Source organism: Liolophura sinensis, chromosome 6 (assembly GCF_032854445.1).
Source record: "Liolophura sinensis isolate JHLJ2023 chromosome 6, CUHK_Ljap_v2, whole genome shotgun sequence".
Lineage (NCBI taxonomy): Eukaryota > Metazoa > Mollusca > Polyplacophora > Chitonida > Chitonidae > Liolophura > Liolophura sinensis.
The window spans coordinates 53,774,992-53,796,259 of NC_088300.1; the positions used below are offsets into that span (position 1 = coordinate 53,774,992).

The 21,268-nt window shown below is 40.1% G+C and overlaps 1 protein-coding gene across 1 annotated transcript in view; it reads left to right on the forward strand.

The window, feature by feature from the left end:
• Nucleotides 1–11,928: 11,928 nt before the first annotated feature.
• Nucleotides 11,929–21,268, forward strand: part of LOC135467350 (probable G-protein coupled receptor CG31760) — a 34,609-nt gene continuing 25,269 nt past the window's right edge. The window contains exon 1 of the mRNA XM_064745121.1: nucleotides 11,929–11,986. Within this exon, the coding sequence (XP_064601191.1) occupies nucleotides 11,929–11,986 (58 nt within the window). The remainder of the gene's footprint in view (nucleotides 11,987–21,268) is intronic.

The window sequence follows — 21,268 nt, forward strand, 5'->3', positions numbered from 1 at the left end:
TCCTTTTAGATATTTGTTTTGGCATTTCTATTTGTGTTAACGCTTGCACCAAGTTATTGCCTCTTATGGATAATCGATAAGATCAGTTAGCACGTCAGCAGGTGTTTTGACACACGTTGGGCGATCTACATCATCTAGCCTTTTGTGTCTGTCCATTGATTGCAAAGCTAATAAATGACTACCGGCACTTGTATCCGTGCCAATAACTACCACCTTAAGGCTGGAAAAGAACATTTGAGGTACCATCAGCTTAGCAATGTTCACAGCCTCGTGCATATATGGTCAGGGAAATGACATCTCCCGCCCATGGTGGATGCAGAGAGTCATGAAGCGGTCATACACCCACCAATAATGGGACCGTCGCAAGAGGCTATATGTTATATAGGGCATACGTCTACATTACATTTATTTGATCTGATTGGTGTTTTACGCCCTACTGAAAAATACGACGGCGGCCAGCATTATGGTGAGAGGCAACCGGGCAGAGTCGGGGGAGAAACCCACGACCATCCGCAGGTTGTTAGCAGACCTTTCCATTTACGATTGGAGAGGAAACCTGCATGTGTTGGAGTTGAACTCACACTAGCACGCTAACCAATAGACCACGGAGGCCCCATTTTACGGATGAAGTGCGTTATGAAGTAAGTAAGGGCATCTAAAACAGCGACGACAGTGTGCTAACTGATCACAAAGTTCACAACTGATTACAACAACACTGGCAACTGATCATACAAATTGTAGAGTCTATAACAACAATAAAAACCAGAGAGCAAGCATGGGTAGTAAGGCTATTAAGTGAAATGTTTCACAGACAAATGTGGTAAGTTTGGGTCCTGTGCAAGGCAGGCTTTAAAAAACAACAAGTGAAATTTATACATGTTATATGACTGTATATTTGATGTTCATTCTTTGTATATCTCCTTAACCATGCCTAACCAACAAATTTATATATTCATATCGACATTTATTCGTATTTTTATCATCAGAATTACTTCAATCTATTTGTATTGGCCGTGGTGTTGATATAAAAAACTTTCAGCGCCCTTGTCACCTGTTTCATCCAAGAGATTTTCAGCTCCCTGGCCACTCTGGTCACCTGTTTCATAAATAGTTTTTCAACGACCTGGGGACCTGCGATAGGGCAACACTCCCATTGTTAGATTCAGCTGGTCGGCTTTGTATTTCATCACTGGCACATGGTATGGGAATACCGGTTTGATTGGCCGGGTTTTCTTGGTCAAAGCAGCAGTCAGCAGTACCAGGCCACTAGCAGCAATAGTAACGGTAGCTGTTTTTGGGTAGGTACACGTATAGCTGTTTTTGGGTAGGTACATGTATCGCTGTTTTTAAATAGGTGCATGTATGACAATGCTCCGTGACAAGTGTTTACCCTAGACCACATCCTGAATGGTTTCGCAGCCATGCATATATAGTAGAACTCCACTGTTGTATGCGGAGTTCAGGGAGTTATAAACGGCTGTGTCAAGGAGCTGTTAAAATAGAAAGCTCTGTCCATTGTGTGAGTGCAGTGAGACAGAAGAAACAACAGAATCACAAAATGTTCACAAGATTTCTGAATAACCCTATAAAGTTCTTGATATGAGCATTGTCACCAAGCATTGTCGGAACTTTGTCTGGAAGAGACTCAAAGAGTCAAGCCGGGCATTCGTATACCACCTGTAAACCAGGAAATTAAACGACGTTCCATATCGATCATCGCAAGACACATTTCCAAAATAAGATAAAACACCACTTCCCAAAGTAATATGTAAGAAATTACACACAAATAGTATATGGAGTTCGTAACATGTACGAGACAAGAAGTTTTCTATGATGCAGGGAAGATAGTCGATAATCTAGGCATCAGGTCTTCTCTCATTATGGCCCCTTGAAGCAAGCAGAAGTCAGGGGTGGGGTGGGGTGGGAATGCCCATCTGAACTGACATATCAATCATCAGAAATCTTATCGTGTTTTTTCCCTTCCCTACACTGCTGTATGTTGCCAACCGTGTGTTTACCATTTTGGCTAAGATTTTTGAGGGTTCTGGACATCTGGATATTCTCACACTTCCTGATCGTGAACGTTTATCGGACACCCTTTCCTGTCATCCTTAAAAGCAAGACTTAGAGATTACTCGTAGAACTATTTTGTGATTGAAACCTATGGCTCGTGCTGTGGCTGTTGGATCTCAGACGAGGCAATGAAATACATGAGTGTCTCTTCATAAAGGAATCCTAGCTCATGCTGGCTTCCTTACCGGCCGTACGTAAGAGGGTGTTGCAGTAACCTGCGGATGGCCGTGTGTTTAAGTTCTAAGTTCGTGTGTTCGAATTGAGTTTAAGTTTGATTTGCAGCAATACGGCTTTAAGTCAGGAAGTTTGTCTGGTTAGCGAAGTTGGGTGATATAATCCAAACGCTGGCTTGCTCCACCAAGGAACTTAACTACCATCATACATAGGCTAAGTGGGAGAGAAGGTTTCCACGTGTCGTCAGATCTTGTAACTGAATCTCTATATCTAGGTTTTCCACTTCAATGCCTTGAACTACGATAATAACAGTCTTCCGAATAAAGTAACCGCTGTAGACCGACCCTTTTCAAATGTCGTACAAGTCTTGTCTTTGATACCATGTAGCTGTTGGATAGTTGTGTCAAGGAAGAGCCTCGGTCAAGGTCGCCACTGGCAGCATTGCCCTGTTTTGCCATGGATATATACTTCCTTGCCATATGCGAAAAAAATGTGTTGTGCGTACATAAAGGCTGGGCTGAAATTCATATACCGCGTGGCATAATAACAGATACTTTAGTAGGTAAACTTTGACGTTACTGCAACGGCGTCCTGAAAAATCACATCACAAACCTTGACGTCTGTTTAAAAACTGCAAGAAAACACTTGCCAGCTAAAAGTACTGTTAAGAATAACCAATGAAATATCATAAATAATGCATGTCTATCAATATATGGGGCCGTCGATAATATAGTCATCATTAACGGAGCATGGGCACGTCGGTTCTACATGTGCTGTTACAGGCACCATAGTACAGAGGGCTACAAGACAGAGAGTGAAACCAGAGCAACGGCGACAATGTGATAGGCGTGGTTGGCAAATGGTAATCTGACAGAGTAGAATTGATTAAAGTGCGTTTACTCTAAAAGAGTTTATCTAGCTTGTATAATGCCACTGGCACCATAAGAAAAGAGGTCATTTCTCGCAGCACTACATCAAACACTGTAGGCTAAAATCTCTTGCTTCTGCGTATTAATTGACCAATTAAATGTTGAATCGTGCTATTCAAGTGTCCCATCATTGACTGTTTACCGGGATTTCTTGTATGGAATTATGTTATTATTATATATTATGAAATATGAAATTGTGTTTAATGTGTAATCTAGCATCAGTGACATACGGTTAGGCCATGTTTTAGTGGATGCTTATTTATATCACATGGATCAATGAAGTTAACCAGCTTTCCGGTCAGGTGATTCTGATGGATATTAGAGAGTCATTAAATGAACTCACGACCAAAGAGAGGTTATACATTTTCACACGACCGTCACACGGGAATGTATAGAATAGGCACTGAAATATAGGCCATACCCTTGTTTGGTTGAGGACGACACGCTTGCTGGTCGATATCTCAACAAAAACAAGCTTACCACGGTAACGATGTTTCCCTGTTTTAATTGGCAAACCCAAGGAAATAGCCTATAGGGTCAACGAAAAAACCAATTTAACGACCTCCGTTTGAATGTTAGCCAATCGGCAAGGACGACCTTTATCAAAACTTTTTAATTTCATACTGTATATGCACTTCTATTTACAGACATATGACGTAATTAGACTTCCATACTCTGTCATTCTTGTCAATTTACTTTCATGTCAAGACTGTAATCAGTGGATCGTTATTTGCCAGTCTGTCCACTCTGTATTTACACTGGCGTTCACTTCCTAAGTAGTTAATGTTCGAGTTTTGCGATATTTTGTCAGCCGGAGAGCAGACTGTGCTGGAAACGCCAGCCATTTATCAGTATTCTGTACACTGTAAGATCAAGTCTCCTGTTAACCTAATCTGCTGCATACCTGGGCCCACTTACACGAAGCCTTTTTACCGTGATGACCACGTAACTGTAATTGCGAAGTAGGCCTATTATGTATCCAGTGAACGTAACGACATGAGAGTTTCGTGTAAGCGGATTCAGAGCCCACAGCTAACACAGACAGTGCGATGTCTTGCGAGACTTTTGCCTTGTTCCAGATGGTCGATACTTCCATGTGAGATATTTCTTCACACAAAAGCCAGTACTCCTGGTACCGAGCCCTGACACGTCTTGGAAGATCTATTCAGTTATTTCTGTACACTTGAGCCTTGCCATTTTTAAGAGTGGCCATTAGTGAAAAGTTGTAGGAATTCACTAAGTTAGGCAAATCTGCACTTTCCAGGAAAATTTCATTGGCATTACACTCGAAACAATTTCTGTAAAACCTGGGAAACTTTCCGGCTATGACAGCTTCAAGCACCTGTAGGGCTAGCTTGTGCAGTCAGCTAAGTGTTCAGTTCTTTGGTGTTAAAGATCTGCTATCTCTTAGTTGATGTAACCAATCTCAAAGTTCACTGAAAATAGCTATGGGAACCTCAAATCTAACGCTATATTTATTTCATTGACGTTACACGTCTTACTCAAGAATTTTTCACGAATATCACGCCGGCCAGCATTGTGGTGGGAAGAAACCGGGCAGAGGCCGGGGGAAACCCACGACCATCCGCAGATTGCTGACAGACCTTCCCATGTACGGCTAGTGTTATAAGCCTCTCTTGCTGTTACTTGAAGTAATTTACCATCGTCCTTTAATTTATTACAGGGATGAATTCGATTCCATACGTCTATTAAACACACTATCCCGATTCAGTTCCACAAATTCATATCCCAGAAGTGTACATTTACGGGGTCTAAAGGTGAAAAATATCCAGCTTAGAATAAATTAGCTGGGAAATGAATGGAACCAATGACATAAACATAACCTAACTTAACATATCAACCAAAAACCAAGCGCTCCATACTTGTAGGTAACTTTAGACACGTCTCTGTTGGTTGACAAGACGGCAGTTCTCTGTAAGTGGGTGTCTGAAGCTTGATGAGATAAAAAGGGAGTCATATAAGATCTAAAACAGAAGAAGCTTTTAGCCATTGACAAGATAAAGTGCATACAAGAAACAACGTGTATGTAAGCCCACCTTGATAGTCCTTTTGTAGCGCTCCTCCATCTGGCTACACGCCACAATCATTGCTTCCTGGTCGGGAATGTAACCCACAGCTATTTTTAGTTTTCTTGCTTTGGGCTGTCTTTTTTTTTTTTCGTTTTTTTAATGCTTTTGGGTGGCATGCGTTGTTGCAGAGGCATCAAAGTTTCATTCTAGATATAAATCCGAGTGTTTTTCAGGACATGTAGGATAATGCATACGAGGCAAAAGTGGTAAAAAAATCCCAATATATCGGCCTCTGAATGGGTGAATTTTATATGTAACATCTAGTAGGTAAATAGAAAATTAATTGTTAAGTATGGTCATGTGATGAGGCGCTTGCTGGGTCGTCCTACTGACCAATGAGGTGGCAAAATGAAAACCCATCCAGCTCATGAAGTTTAGTGAAGGTCTCTGGCTTACTCCGGACATTGGTTCTTATATAGAAGTGATATAGGCTTGAATCAGACCATAAATTTCGATCAACTAAATAAATAAGTAATACGATTGATAAGCAGGTGTATATGAATGAGTATGACGACCAACAGTGGCTAACCATTTAACAGAATGTGAAGTATAAGGACATATAAAATTAACGGGGTAGAAGGATATTTACGCCAGGAATAATGGCGTGCACGGACGTCAAATGGATCATGTAAATATTGGATGAACGGTTAAAGCGAAGAACAACACAGACATACACCAGGGACCAAGTGTACCTTCCATAATAAGCTGTCCTCTGCAATATGTATTCGTTCGTTCGTTCTAGTGCCACATTATTTCTGCATTCGATGCAAATGTCCATTGCCGGTGTTAAACCTACAATCTGCCTGATACCTGGTTACAATCGATGAGCCTGACTGTCAGACAGTAGGAGGTGCGGACGTGCATAACTGTAATCAAGTGTTAGCAACTGGAGTCTTGTCCCCAAAAGTCACGAAACCGTCGATCCTCTGGGACTTCGTCAAAGTTATCGCACACTGCATGCTGCGGAGGTGTTCTCAAAGGTAAGTCAAATCAAATCATTTCTACAAGCTTTCCAAGCGGGGTGAAATACATGTACCTTGACACAGAAAAGATTTTGATGTGGTCAACAGCTATTCTTATATGATGCCGGGCCATGAGGCCAGTCAACAAACTGAGCGATAGCAAAACTCATATTGTCTTGTGAAGTATATTTACACATACGTCTTGCTGGATTCCAAGTCGGCCGAGCGTGGTAAGGTCTGTCAACAACCAGTTCCCTCTCACTATAATGCTGGCTGCCGTCGTATACATGAAATATTCTTGAGTTTGGCATAAAACACTAACCAAATAAATAACTAAATCTTGTGGTGTCTTATTTGGGGACATATAATCGGCGAACGTAGACCGATAACAAAACCTCAAGTATATGTACGTATACGTCCTGGTTCATATCTTCGGCAAACGTAAACCACTGTAGTAACCAACATGCCCTTTCAGACGTAGGATGATCAACGTTGATACGACTACGTAATTTATAGCACTAGCATTTCTCGTGAAAAAAGCCTGTTAAGACGTGATGAGGGTCACAGCAGTAACGAGTAGCTATGTTAGTTTTCATGAAGAGAATGTGTAACACCTTGATAACACACTGTTTGGCATTAACACAAGGATTAGTGCGTTGTTGTATTTCGACAAGAGAACTTGTAGCAAACTGATGGTGCACGGGTCACATCCGTAACTATAACGAATATGCTAGTTTTTTTTTTAAAGATAGACTGAAACAATCCGACGAAATACCAAATACCAAACTAGTGTCAACGATCGTGCTCGTGAAAGGTTATACGATGGGACTTTTAATAAGCTGATGATAGTCTCACTTGACCACAGCAGTTTTGAGTAGTTCTCGTGATGAAATACGAAATGCTGAGCCACTTATAGATATTTCAGGTGCAGAGTCAGTGATAACTATCTGAAAGAGAACCTCTAACAAACTGATGATACCCATGTTTGATCAAAACCGGAACTAGTGTCATTGTTGAACAAAAACACCACGTTAGACATATGAAGCGCAACTGAGATTCATATTTTAATTAACGTTTACTTTTGAACTAGCACTTCACACTGTTTGGATACTGAATTAATTCATTCGCCTGGAACATTCTTTGTGTCTTTCCGTCGTCATTGAAAACTGTTGCTGCTTCTCTTCGCATGAGGCTGTCCTAATTTCTAAAATCATATACCTTCTTACTTACTTCGTGATTTGTGTTGAAAGTTGTTTTAGATAATGGCTCTGTAATTACTGACCTTGAACCTTTTAAACTTGTACTGCTCACAATAGCATCGTGGTATACTGCATGGCAACAGCTGGGTGCATTACCACTGTGTTTAGACAGTACCATGCAGTCATAGCTTTATACAGATAGTGTAAACCAGAAATCATCACGTAATATGGCTACTCCACGTATAGAATGTTACCGATCAGGAACATTAGTGCTGCGTATATAGTATAATAACCAGACATCCCTCCATTGCACCTGGCTCCACAATATGTGTGTGAGACTACGGGTAGGGACAGTAAGATTTTGGTCGTTCAGACTCACACCATCACATATCATCCCCAGGCACTGTGGATACACGTGGATACAAGAGTCTTTTTCTTAACGGTGTAATTATATGCGCACAGGTTATTCATTGGGATTACTCACCGGTCACATTGCTGACAATTTTATCTTAATTTACCTGCCCGATCTGTTGTACACTGTTTAGAATAATCGATGCTCATCCTTACATAGAATTTACAGCGTGGTGTCCTCATAATGTCGTGGCTAATCGGATTTGTGGAAATACACCTGCTAATAAAGATGAAAGCTTATTATATAGGACAGAGAAATAAATGATATATAGTTCTGATGTATCGTTGACGTTGTGCGAACACGTGTATTTCCTTGGCATGAACTGGAAGTATACAATGTTAACCGTCAATTACTCCCAACATTGACGATGTTGTGTGACACCACACATAATTTATACCACATATGCACACGTGGATGAACGCTCTCGGAATGTATACAGGTGATCGGAGTCATATTAACCATTCTTTACGTTTAATGGACGTTGTGGAAACGTGTGCAGATTGAGAACCACGTTCAGATCTGTTATTACCGGCTATAAACGGTCTCGTGACGTTCTCAAGATGTATGCATGTGATGACGTTCCCAAGAGGTTCGTGGTGACGTTATAAGACGTTTCTGGAGATGTTCCCAATGTAAATAAATACGTGCAGCATAGAGGGTAAAACCAGAGCAGCGATGACAGTGTGATAGATGGCAATTGGTCACACGTAACCGGTTAAATATGGCCTCTGTCAATTTACCTCAGTCAGGGTTTTATTCTAACTGTTTATGTAATATAAACGCTTAAATAGTAGAAATTTACATGCCCCCTGTCACCTTGGTTTAAGCAGAATTAGGTAAAAAAAATGCAGTGATGTTTATTGTAATATTATTAGACGTTCATGGTGATGTTCGTATAGTAGTTTGTATAGCCGTACTGATGTAAACGGGAAACAGAATGCGCTAACGCGTTCTGCACACCTGGGATATGTTTGGCCGTGATGTGGAAAGTAATCAAAACAAGGCAAACAGGAGGCGTAACACCAGTATGATATAGCGGTGTTTACGGGAGTCACGGTTAATCATTTCAACAGCAGCCGAAGTGTCAGATAGGACCAAGATGTGTTTATTCTGGAAGAACTGTGCCCAATGTGTTGCCGCTAACACCACGACCAAAGTTTCTTTAAAATAGATGTGAAGCATGGTAGCTTTGGGGCGGTCACATTTAAAGTTCACATAAAACCAGTCTCCACTAAAACAGCCACCTGCCCGTTTAGTATAACTGATTTGCCATTGAAATGAGCCATACACTGTCGCCTCCAAGTAATATCCGCCTTTATTTGACCATTAATTAGCGTTTTGGACATACCATTAGCTTTGAAAAATATATGGCTGATTGGAAGTTAAGCTACAACTCCAGCCAGATCGTTTTCAGTCCAAAATTAAAATCATATTAACAGCATAATCCTATGTTTCAACACAATTGACCGGCCCCGATGGATGGTAGAGCCTCCGCTTCGGGACCGGTAGATCCAGGGTCAATCCTGGGTTGAATCACACCTAAGACCTTAAAAGAGCAAGTTGTAACTTCCTCGCTTGGCGTTCAGCATCAAGTGGATAGTGCAACGACTAGTTGACCCGTATCAGTATAATGGCTCGGGCGCGGCGCCTTACTTGCCTTCCGTAAGGCGTCTCAGTGAAGCAGCACTAGATCAAAGAGAGGTGGAAATCCGTCCTGCAACAAGGAGGCACATCACATGCGCACTAAGGATTCCTTCGTCATCATATAACTGAAAAATTGCTGAGTACGGCGTTAAACCCCAAGCACGCACTCACACAACACAATCGCGTTTGGACCATATTTTCCCACCATGCATCAGTCGTTTCTCAAACGTTTGCTGCACAATGGAGAGAAAAAAAATACATGGCTACGCAGATACGTCACATATTGTGTTACACATCGAAGAAAAGTGTAAAGTTTTCATTACGCTTGCATTGGTATGTCGTGTTTCACAAATGAAAGCCTTACTGTTGACTATCGCAGTAATGTTTCTTTACACTGAATATATACAATTTCTTGAAAATAGCTATGGATGATGTGTCCGATCAAACGTTTTCTTGTTTGTTTTCCAGCAAAATTATTTTATTATTTATTATCCAAATATTTGGATAGTAAGGAATAAAATCCATATGACCTTTCGCCAATAAAATGAGGAAAGATGCAAAACAAAACACGGTTTTTTCTATGTTAATCAAACAGCTGCAACTTTCAGCCATATTGCTGTTTTTGAAATAAACAAGAGAAATCCAGTTTTAGACCTGTCCTTAAGAAAATCAGGAGAATTAAAAACACTTCCATATTTTTTTTTACATATTTGTCAAATATTCGGCAGGATGACAAAAGCTATTTTTAATGTATAATTTTCGCTTCGACATTACATAGAACAATTCGCAAATATCACATTTTTAAAAATTTAAATATTCCTATCACGCATTGATTCGGGTGTTGCGTGATGTGAGGAAACAAGTTATTAACAAAATCGAATAAAAAGTGGGACATCCTCGAATGCTTTATTTTCCATACCGTTTTACATAAATAATATGGCAAGGTTAACGAATAGATTATTCAAGCCATAGCGGTACAAATACAAAGCCTGCAGTACGGTATGCATGATAATAAGCACTATGAGAGAGCTACATCGTTTGATCTGCCTGTGTCCTGGTCGATCAGCTAGAAACAAGAAGCACGTGTCCGATTGTTGATGTCAATTCTAAGGATAATCCTGAAGTACCGATGCTATAATCACTGACACAAGTGTGACAGGCGTAGTGGGCGATCCTCGCTGATAACAGAGAGCTAATTATGTCAGATACAGGCTTCAGTAGGAAGAGGCAAGTTACAAATGCTCCGAGTGGTCTCCATAGTTACACCTCGTACCTATAGTTTCTACTTTTTCGAAATCTGTCGGTTTTTCTGAGTGTAGTCTGTAGATATTATTAACTTTCTATAAGCAACAGCTAACTGATGTTGTGCCCTGTTTCTGCGTTGCGTTATTACGCTGAAATGGTTGTAAAACTGTGGTACCCATAGTTCTCCTACACTGTGGTTGATTTTATAAGCTACCATATTGTTTTTACCGGCAAGAGACTCTCGTCATCTGAGAAGCGTTTTGAAAGTTTTCATTGTTATTGCTGATCTGACAGACGCAGATAACCTCCTACCGAGTGCATTTCAACTGACACGGAACTGCGCAGTTTCCTTGGAATCACACGTTACTACAGGAGATTTATTGACAGGGTTTCTAATATTGCTGCGCCCGTGCCTGAATTGTAAACAGGTCCAAGAAGAGAAATCCAGACCTACTCTCTAGGCGTTCGTGGCTAGAATGAGGATTAAGATCGGGCAATAATGGAATTGAAACAGAAGGTAGTTGATCCACCCATTTCGGGTTACCCGGATTTCTCCGAGCCATTCATTCTTGAAGTGGATTCGAGCCATCATGGGTTGGGAGCAGTCCTATCCCAGAAACAGGACAATAGGAACGTCGTGCTAAGCTACGCCAGCGGAGCGTTCAGACCATCCGAGAAGAACATGGAACGACACTTAAGTATGAAGCTAGAGCTCTTGGCATTGAAGTGGGCGGTATCCGAAAAGTACAGAGACCTATTGATAGGACTGAAGTGTACTGTATTTGCGGACAACGACCCTCTGAGTTATATTCAGACGACGGCTAAGCTGGGAGATACCGAGATGCGTTGGATAGGACGGCTAGCGCAGTTTGACTTGAAGGCCAATTAAGTCAGACTTGGAGCAGACTATGTGAGGGTGGTTAAATACTCTACCGAAGTGTCCAGATTGACGAAGAACCGGTCAAGAAAATGCTCTTATCATCTGTTGTCACGCAAGAGGTACTGTCTTTGGTATGTCCGAAGAGATTTGCGTCTTTTAGCGAAACGGTGTTATTGGCCTTACACGTGATGTCAAGGAATACTGCGCCAAATGCAGCGAGTGCCACGGAATCATTGGCATGTCCAGTAATGAAGTATATGTCGTTGAATCTTAGAGTGGACCAAGGGAACCAAAGGTTTGTCATAGACAAGATTTATTAGATGCAAGGGGGTCTTCTGGGAGACACGATCCCCGCAAGTAGTCTGATGGAGATTCAAAGTAAGCCACGGAACGAACCTCCGCAAAGCAACCAAAACCAATTAATTAAAAGGGGAAAGAGGATTCAACGGAGTATCAGATCATCATAGATGTACCACAGTCACAATCATTTGTGCCTGTGGATGCCTCCATCCCTTCGGAGTCGGGTGGTACGGCTGACAGTGCAGCAGGTGAGGATGAGACCTCAATACCGATCCAGAATTTAGACGAAGTCTGAGACTGCTGGACAGCACACCAATCCACGTAGACTTCCCAGTTCAGCGATTGCCCAGGAATGCAGCGTGGAAAAGAGAGCAGATTGCCAGACCTTGGACAGTAGGAGGTGCAGACACAGCTGTTGCTAGCTAAAATGTTAACTGGTCTTCAACCCGACACATGGTAACTCAAGACATTTATGGATGGTTTTATGAATATTATACCTTGTAAACTGTTGAGACAGCAAATTTTACCAGGGAAGTGTAACGAGCGCATGGTATGATTATATGAAATACATGCTTCCGTAGGATGAAGAAAGTTACAGATCCTCCGAGTGGTGTCCATGGTTACACCTCGTACCTAAAGTTACTACTTTTTCTAAATCTGTACATTTTTCTAAGTATAGTCTGTAGCTGTTATTAACTTTTTATAAGCAATAGTTAACTGATGTTTGTCCTGTTCCTGTGTTGCTTTGTATGGAAGCCCGTTTGCAGCATTGTCCCTTTTACCTTTGGTAGGTTGAGCGATGTATTGTGACGCATTATATACATGATAATTACTCAATTGTATTGGTATCGTTCACATCACATGGAATGTGTTATGGTGGGCTTTATTCCCATAAATAATTGAATTAATTGAATTAAACTGATAACTGAATCACGATAGATGTAATCGGTACAATATTGTTATCGTTATGATGATTTAATTTGGGTAATTAACTAGTGATATGTAAAGTTCGAGCAATGGATATTTGCTCGTATTCCACAATACATGTATATTATTAATACATGTAATTGAAAAGTTTGAAAGAACATATGTTTGCAAATTATGTACGGATTAAGCAATAGGACTGTTCAATGATTGATGTCTCGTAAAACAGAAGGTTCACTTCTGTTAAGTGCTACAAACGTGGTTTCAAACCTCTGAGTAGTGGTAGTTCCAATCCGAGTTTACGATGGGCAGTTTGTGCCATTACTGGGGTTAAGCATCATAGCTTTGATATGCTGTTATAATCTAGAGATCTGCCCAAGTACTCTCAGCCTAATAACTTTGATATATTATTGTAGTCTAGAATACCGCTCAAGTACTAACAAACGCTTTAACTTTGTCTTGTTCCATCTATAGTTCATAGCTCACAATGTATTTCAAACCTTATAATCGTTCAATGCTCATCGTTTGGTTACATAAGAAACTAAGGAATATCTTTTCTTGAGGTGAACTTCTGAGAGGTTCTCTATGTGTAATTTTAATGCCAAGCACATTTACTGCATGAACAGCTGTAAAGTGTGTTAGCCTTGTCTCTTGCCATCCAGACACCTTTTTATGATAACTATAACAAACACGTGATACTTTCACTTTGTTGTATTTATTAGAAACATAATCCATGATGACATTGTGTATTTCACAGGATTTACGGGATAACGGGTACTCCCGTTGGTCACAAAATAAAGGGGTATATCTGAAGAACCTCAAAAATGGGCGTTGGTGTCCATCATCCGAACCGTTGACGTCTGGCGCTCTTTACAAATGTATCTAGCGGCTTTCTTATACTTTGACCGGTATAGTATATCTATAGAAACATCCTGGTCCTATGCTTTTTCGCATTGTCCTTTACATAAGTCGACTACCACTATATACGTTGCAGGGCTACTTTTGCTTTGCTGTTCATTTTTTTATCCGGATGGAATGAATAACGTCACACTGGCAGTATTGCAGCCATATTGTGGCGAGAACATCGGTAAAGCATAACATAACCAGATATATGGATAACAACTTCTGTTTATTTGAAAGCCATGTTTTGGTATAGATACTAATACCGTTTTCAAGCATAATGAACAGCCATAGGAACTATACGTATATAAGCACATGAAGTGATTAGTGCCAACACGCTGAGGCGAAGGATTAAGGGATTACAGTGAGAAAAAAAACAAAGGTAGGTGTGAGCTGAAGATCAGTGGTAGATGTGAGCTGAAGATCAGTGGGTGGCTCGATCTGTCACTCCTGAGATTAGTTCACAGTAGGCGGTGGGGATTGGTAGGCCACGGTCACAGTTGATCTGTGGATGTAATCTTTGAATGTGAATAGCTTCCATTAGCTTCCTTGGGATGGTATTGGTGATGTTCGTCTCTAGTGTCTTGACGATTGACCAGTCAGTTTTGTGTTGGGGATTAGATTTGATGTGCACAGCTAGTTTGGTATATTAAGGTACACAGTCCGCTTTGGGAAATCATGGACAGTTAACAAGGCAGTAATTGTCAGTTACCCTCCAAATCTGGTTTAAATAAATGCATATATTTATTTAGTATTTGTGAAAGAAGGTGATGTCACTTCTAGCTGGAAAACTATTAATCGTAGCTCAAATATGTTCAGATACTGGACAAAGTTTGTTAATCTTGGGCTACAGTTCCGTGTCTATATCTCAGATAGTTAAATTTCAAACATATGTGATTTGTAATTTTCTACAAACAATAAATACACGGTCCGTAAAGAATACTTCAATCCCGGGCAAAAACAGCTTGGAAGCCTAATAATCCGCGCAACAAGTATAAACTTGCAGCCTTTCAGCTTGAAATAAAAAAGATGAAAGTAATAAAAACCAGCTTAAACATAACCCTTATACCTCAGTTAAAATTCGAAAACCAGATTAATATTTTTGAAATATATAATATAGATGATTGTTATTATGTATCCACTTGGAAAGGTTAAATTGATGATCAAGTCAAATCAGATGTGTGACTGGTAAACAAGATGCCGTCCATTATACTCTAACTCGTTTCACTTTCGACAAGCCATACGAGTTCGGTCTGTCAATGCAGTTAACGGTGACAGGATTGTGACTGTCATCACTGACTGGATTGTGACTGTTAACACTGGCTGGATTGTGAGAGTCAACACTGACTGGGTAATGACTGTTAACACTGACTGGACTGTGAGTGTCAACACTGACTGGATAGTGACTGTTAACACTGGCTGGATTGTGAGTGTCAACACTGACTGGTTTGTGACTGTTAACGCTGACTGAATTGTGAGTGTTAACACTGACTGGTTTGTGACTGTTAACACTGACTGAATTGTTACTGCCACTACTCACTGGGTTGCGACTGTCGGCACTGACAGGATTGTGAATGTCAACAATGACTGAATTGTGACTGTCAAAACTGGCTAGATTGTGAGTGTCAACACTGGCTGGATTATGACTGTTAACACTGACTGAATTGTGATTGTTTACACAGATTGGATTGTGAATGTCAACACTGACCAGATTGTGACTTCTAACACTGACCATATTGTGACTGACCAGATTGTGACTGTTAACACTGGCTATATTCTGAGTGCTGAGGTTTTACTAAAACCAATGAACACAGGACGAGTTGTATCAATCTATAGGCAACTCGTCCTGTGTTTTCCCACTTGCGACGTGAGGATATGCATACTGTACTGTAACAGACAAGTGGCCTTCAACGAGCATTAGACTTGACAAACGGTCACAGTGTCGTGGACGGCTTGTTGTGAGAAACAGTAAGAGCGGGGGAATCTATGATTTTCCATGTTTAAAGTCGGGTTTGAACACACCCCTCCTGTATCCTATTGTGATTAAAAGGTAAGCACATAAACCACTACGCCATGACGCCTCTACGTAATTACTGTCGTTATAACTAATGCGTTTATTATAAATTATTTTAGAAAATTATTGTGAACATGATCGTTTATTGAGCGGGGTTATCCATTGGCTGTTTACTTTTAATTCTTATAATATGTTTCTTTTCTTATATTTTTATAATGGACTGAGCATGAGAGTTATAATTAGGAAGGGTTGCATGAATTAAGCCCTATTTATCAAGCCAGAAGAACCTATATTAAAACTGTTTTACGATGTTACTGTTGCTTAACATGGTCTTCCAATGATTATATGCTTGGAGAGGGGAATCAGTGGATTCCCCGATCTCAACATACGGCCAAGCACGCTTCTTCTGGCGGCGCAGTATTGCCTTCTGTGAAGACAGCTTCTTTTCTCCCAACACACGTGCAAGTCTGTACATAACACGTGGTAAAGTTCGTCGGTTTCCGCCACCTACAAAATTGAACGCAGTTGTATAAATAAAAAGTTTGTCTTCAGTATGACGTTAAACAGCAATACAAAACAATGCCTATACGTGATTGGTAGGAATAACACCATGTGACTGAAATAGCACCACTTAGCAGACGGTTCGCTTCTAACATTGTTTATCTATTTCCATGGTAGTGAACAGTTAACATATAAACTAAGATAAAGCCCGTTTCGAACTCGTGACCATACTTTACGGTAGGAAACAAGATTAGGACAAAAGTTTGAAAAGTGCTGTTTTCACGATATGTATTTGAGGGAGAGCAGTAGTGATCGACACGGTATGACTGTTACTGGGGGAGTGCTTGTCAAGGTTAAAGTCCTCCACATTACGTTTTATCAGACAGCATTGAGAATCGTGTAACGTCCAGACTGCATATTGGAAGCGACAATACATTTCAAGAGGATTAGCTCCTTGATGCTCACCTTTAATTATAAATCATGGAAATAAGGTGTGTGGGTTGTTTTTATCTCCCTCTCAGAATCTGGATCCCATTAGATATTCGGTTTCTTCACTGGGTAGTTACATGCAATTCTTTTTTTTTTTTTTCATCTTGCAAGTAATATTGATATTGCGCTATAGGCTTTGTAATAAGTGATATCCGACCTCGCTGGCTTGATTAAATAAAGAGGTTTTTTTGCAGGCTATGCCGTCTTTGTTTGCTGCCAGTGGTGGGTGTGCATGCACATGTTTGGTGGGAAGATGTCAGATGTCGAAGATGTGCTTTTTGTTACCATTACCTGTTGTAAACCGAACCTATTCTACACCGAACTTATCGTACATCGAACCTATTCCACATCGAACCTATTGTACACCGAACCTATTATACACCGAACCTATAATAAACCGAATGTATCGTATACCGAAACTATTACACATCGAACCTATTGTACACCGAACCTTTTGCACATCAGACCTATTGCACACCGAACCTGTAATAAACCAAACTTATTGTAAAACGAACCTATTACACATCGAACCTATTGTACACCGAACCTTTTGCATATCGAATCTATTGTACACCGAACATTTTGCACATCGAGCCTACTGCACACCGAACCTGTAGTAAACCGAATCTATTGCACACAGAGCGTATTCCAGGCAGACACTACGATTCTGTAATACAAAGGGGTTCTCATGTTTATGCTTTTACATACTTCACATATTAGTGTTTGAAATTACTGTGCTAATGTGTTGTATATACTTATATGTGTTTATATATACTAATTAAAAAGAAAAGATGTCAAATTTGCATGCATAATAAAGTTTACATAGTGATACCCGTGAACATACATTCTTCTAGATCTTATATTACAAGTGATTAACGGCACACTTCCAGCCCTGATATCAGTCTGCGGTATTATATAAGAGTTGTTTCACATTTCAGAAACAGACGTATATGCCTACTGTCAGTATACTATCAGTATACTGTCAACTAATGTAATTTGTTTGACTGGTTCACGGATGGGTTTACGAATGAGAGTAACCTCATTCAGATGTGGGGCAAACCGGAGTTCCCATCAGAGTAAAGCACGGCCTTTTGCCGGCAGCCTACCTAATAAACTGACAAAATCACATGCTATATTCTCATGACGTGCTTCTAATCTAATCTTCATTCCTTAAATTTCAGTCCATTTGGAAATCTGGACGGTTGGCCATAGGAATGAGGTGTACATGGTTAACTGCCTGGTTCCTACTCCCCATGATGTGGTCACACGTGAATGCCATAACCGAGGAAGGTATGTGTGTTTGTGCAGTCCTATAGCCTACAGGGGCCACATTCTCTCAAGCACGGGCTGTATGTTTTCGAGGGTTGTATTATTGCTCGAACGATCGGCCTATTTGTTCCCTAAGACATCTAATCCCAAACGAAACACTAATATAAAAGTGACCATAGCCTATTTGTCTAAAGGTTAATTTATGGTACCTTTTACCGCGTAATGGCGATGCGGGTCAAAGCTTAATTAACTATTGTTCCATTGCGACGCATGCGTAGAACGTTACGAGTATGCCTACAAAGGATCCTCCCGAAGAGGGGAATGAAAAATATGAAATACACAGATTTGTTCCGAATAGCCGGATTCACCATTTTCTCTTCCTATACATTAATGCAGTGTCTAAAACTCGACACTAATCCTTTAAAAGGCTCTTCAAATCTAACAGTTACAGATTTGTCTCCCTTAGTAGAGGGTTACACGTTTTCAATACTCACAGTACAGATCAACAAGATGTATCAATTTACTGAAGTCGCTGGTCTTACACATTGTGAGCGGGGACACCAATGATATTCACATATAAAGGCCAATAACTCTTGAATCTAAGATGTGGATTTTATAATGAAGGCTTGGGGATATAAACAGATCGATAGCTGTAATGAGAACTTCACAATTAGAGCAATCGCAGACAGTACAACATTACAAAGCCACTATAAAGCAATGGCTCTGTTTACACTGGATGCAATTCTTTATACGCAGATTTCATCAACCTAATGTGTTTTCTTGTGATCAGGTTTGATTTTAAGAGAATTTGCATTTCAACGATATCGGTTGGAAGGTAATAGGGAACATGAAATGACCGATGTAAATATTGTGGTCGCCATCACACCACATGATGGAGACCGATCGACAGTGTGTGATGTTGTAAACCGTATACAAACTATTCATCTCTTTTAATCCTAAATGTTGTTGTCTTCAATCAGTGAAGGCAGAAAAGCACTCATCTCATAAAACCAAAGTAGCATTTGTCGTCTTGCATAGAACTCATCTCAGCATATCCCCCACAATGGACTTCGCTAATCAGTTGATGGCGTATTTATGCAACATGGATTTGAATGACCCGGGGTTGAACATGCTTTGTATGGAAGTAACACAAATGAAGCATTTGTGTGCTTGTTTTTCTATGTGGAGGGCAAAGTGTGTAATCATGGACACAGTCAAAGTCCAACCCACTCCATATGTGTGTCTGATATAAATCGTGATGGTGATGTTATAAAAGCTATGATTGTGTCTATGTGTGTAAAGCTTTAAGAATTTCATGCTGAGCTGTTTTCATATCCGTCGGCATAAAAGCCCACCCAGACTTAAGCTATATGTAACCATTATTCCGGTTACTCTGCATTACGTAATATTTTTCTGAGAGACTGACAGCACACATCCTGGCAACATCACACTTACATTCAAAAGAAATAGTGCAGATTATTATATTATGGTCGCTTAGCCCTCCTTGTATTGACAAACTATTTTCTTCTTATGACAAAACATATCATGCCCATGGCTTTATTAAATCTGTCTGTCAGCCACTTAACGAATGCAATTTTGTCAAACAGAAATCCTTTCAATTTTATTGGCGATGCCAACCAAGACGTGAACCCAGGAATTTTTGTAAACGATTCTTGGCCATTTACAGATAGTACAAAAATCTATTGTTCTTTTGTATGTGGTATGGGAATGTGTAGATATAGCCGTGGTGGTCTGCGAGCTCGGTGTGCGTTACAGTTTATTCTTTTTATTTAAATTTTAAATATTTGACTTATACATTACTGACCTCCGGGAAACCACCCCACATGGGTATCAGCACAATTACTTAAAAAACAAGGCAGATGAGTGGGAGCTAAGTTCGAACCTGCGGTCGAATTGATGAGGAATGAGCGGGCTTCCCTCAGAAACCTTTAGGCCACACCACCACCGAGGACCCGAATGAACAATTAGAATCACCTTAAATTTTAGGAAAACAAGTGTAGAAGTCACTTCCATTTAGTCTCATATACAGCGCCTTACTCGGTGGAAACATATCGAAAACAAAATGTTTCTGAATAATTTGCTTTTGATTAAAATGCGATTCTGTCGTGTTTGGTAACAAGACGAGCCGACGTGATGGAGTCACATTGTTTATAGCTCCCATTATGCCTAAGGTTTGAGTAAAATAATCGATTTGCAGTAATATGTCACAAATTCTGCAAGAATGTGATAGTATTCCAAGTATATGTTATGTAGTAAAAACATCGCTAATGACGTGAACTTTGCAAGAGAAGGACAGAAGGAAATCAGTGACAATATCTATATATAAGCTGCTAAAACCAGATTTGCATTGCAGGTGTTAGTTGAACAAAAATACATCGCCTTTCAATTTCAATTCACAGCTATATTTTATTAACAGTAACGGAAGAGGGTAATATGCGTGTGCTGTTTATACTCTTATGGTTGGTATTATGAGGATATGTCAAATTCCCGTCTATAGAACAAGGCTTCAGAATTGTGGGGATTTATTTATTAGTAAAACTATACAAAACATTCAACAGAAACCGTTGAAAAGGTGGAGTTTTTGTGGACTTCCCCAAGAAATCTTCAGGTCACTCGAGGACACTAATGCCTTATATGGTCATGTACAGTAGAATACCATATTGGGTCAGATATTTGATGTCACAGGCTGTTAAAATATGTCATCAGGAAAGTTTAAGATGCGAACTTGTGATAAATTTTAAGTTTCTTTTATGGAATGGGCATCAAGAACACATCGACAAACGTCTTTAATCACGTCTTCAATCACGATGCAGAGGCAGTGAAGTATTGTCAAGATTTCTATCATTGTAGCGTCAGGTTGTCTTTGCCTGATGGTTTGATTAGTCATGAATCACTCAGTCTTTCTGATCTGAGCTTTATAAATCCAAGATAAATGTCTTATCAGTCATATAACATAGGTCTAATGTTTTATTAAAGTAAGCATCAGAAGACCAAATTAAGTAGGAAGTAAATCTTCTAAGGAGAGTTTTTTCTAGCTAATCTTTATGTGTTTTATTAATCCTTTGAAATACCTGTCACTGATACCCATAGAGGTAGATTTTATTCATTAACGCTCAGCAATCAGTCAGTACATATGCAGCCATGCGAATATTGACGTTTTCTTCCAGTTTGCCTCTTCCGGTTTGCTTATGCTTAGATATCTTAACATTGTCTCCTTTATACACCTGTGCATGTTGCTGATT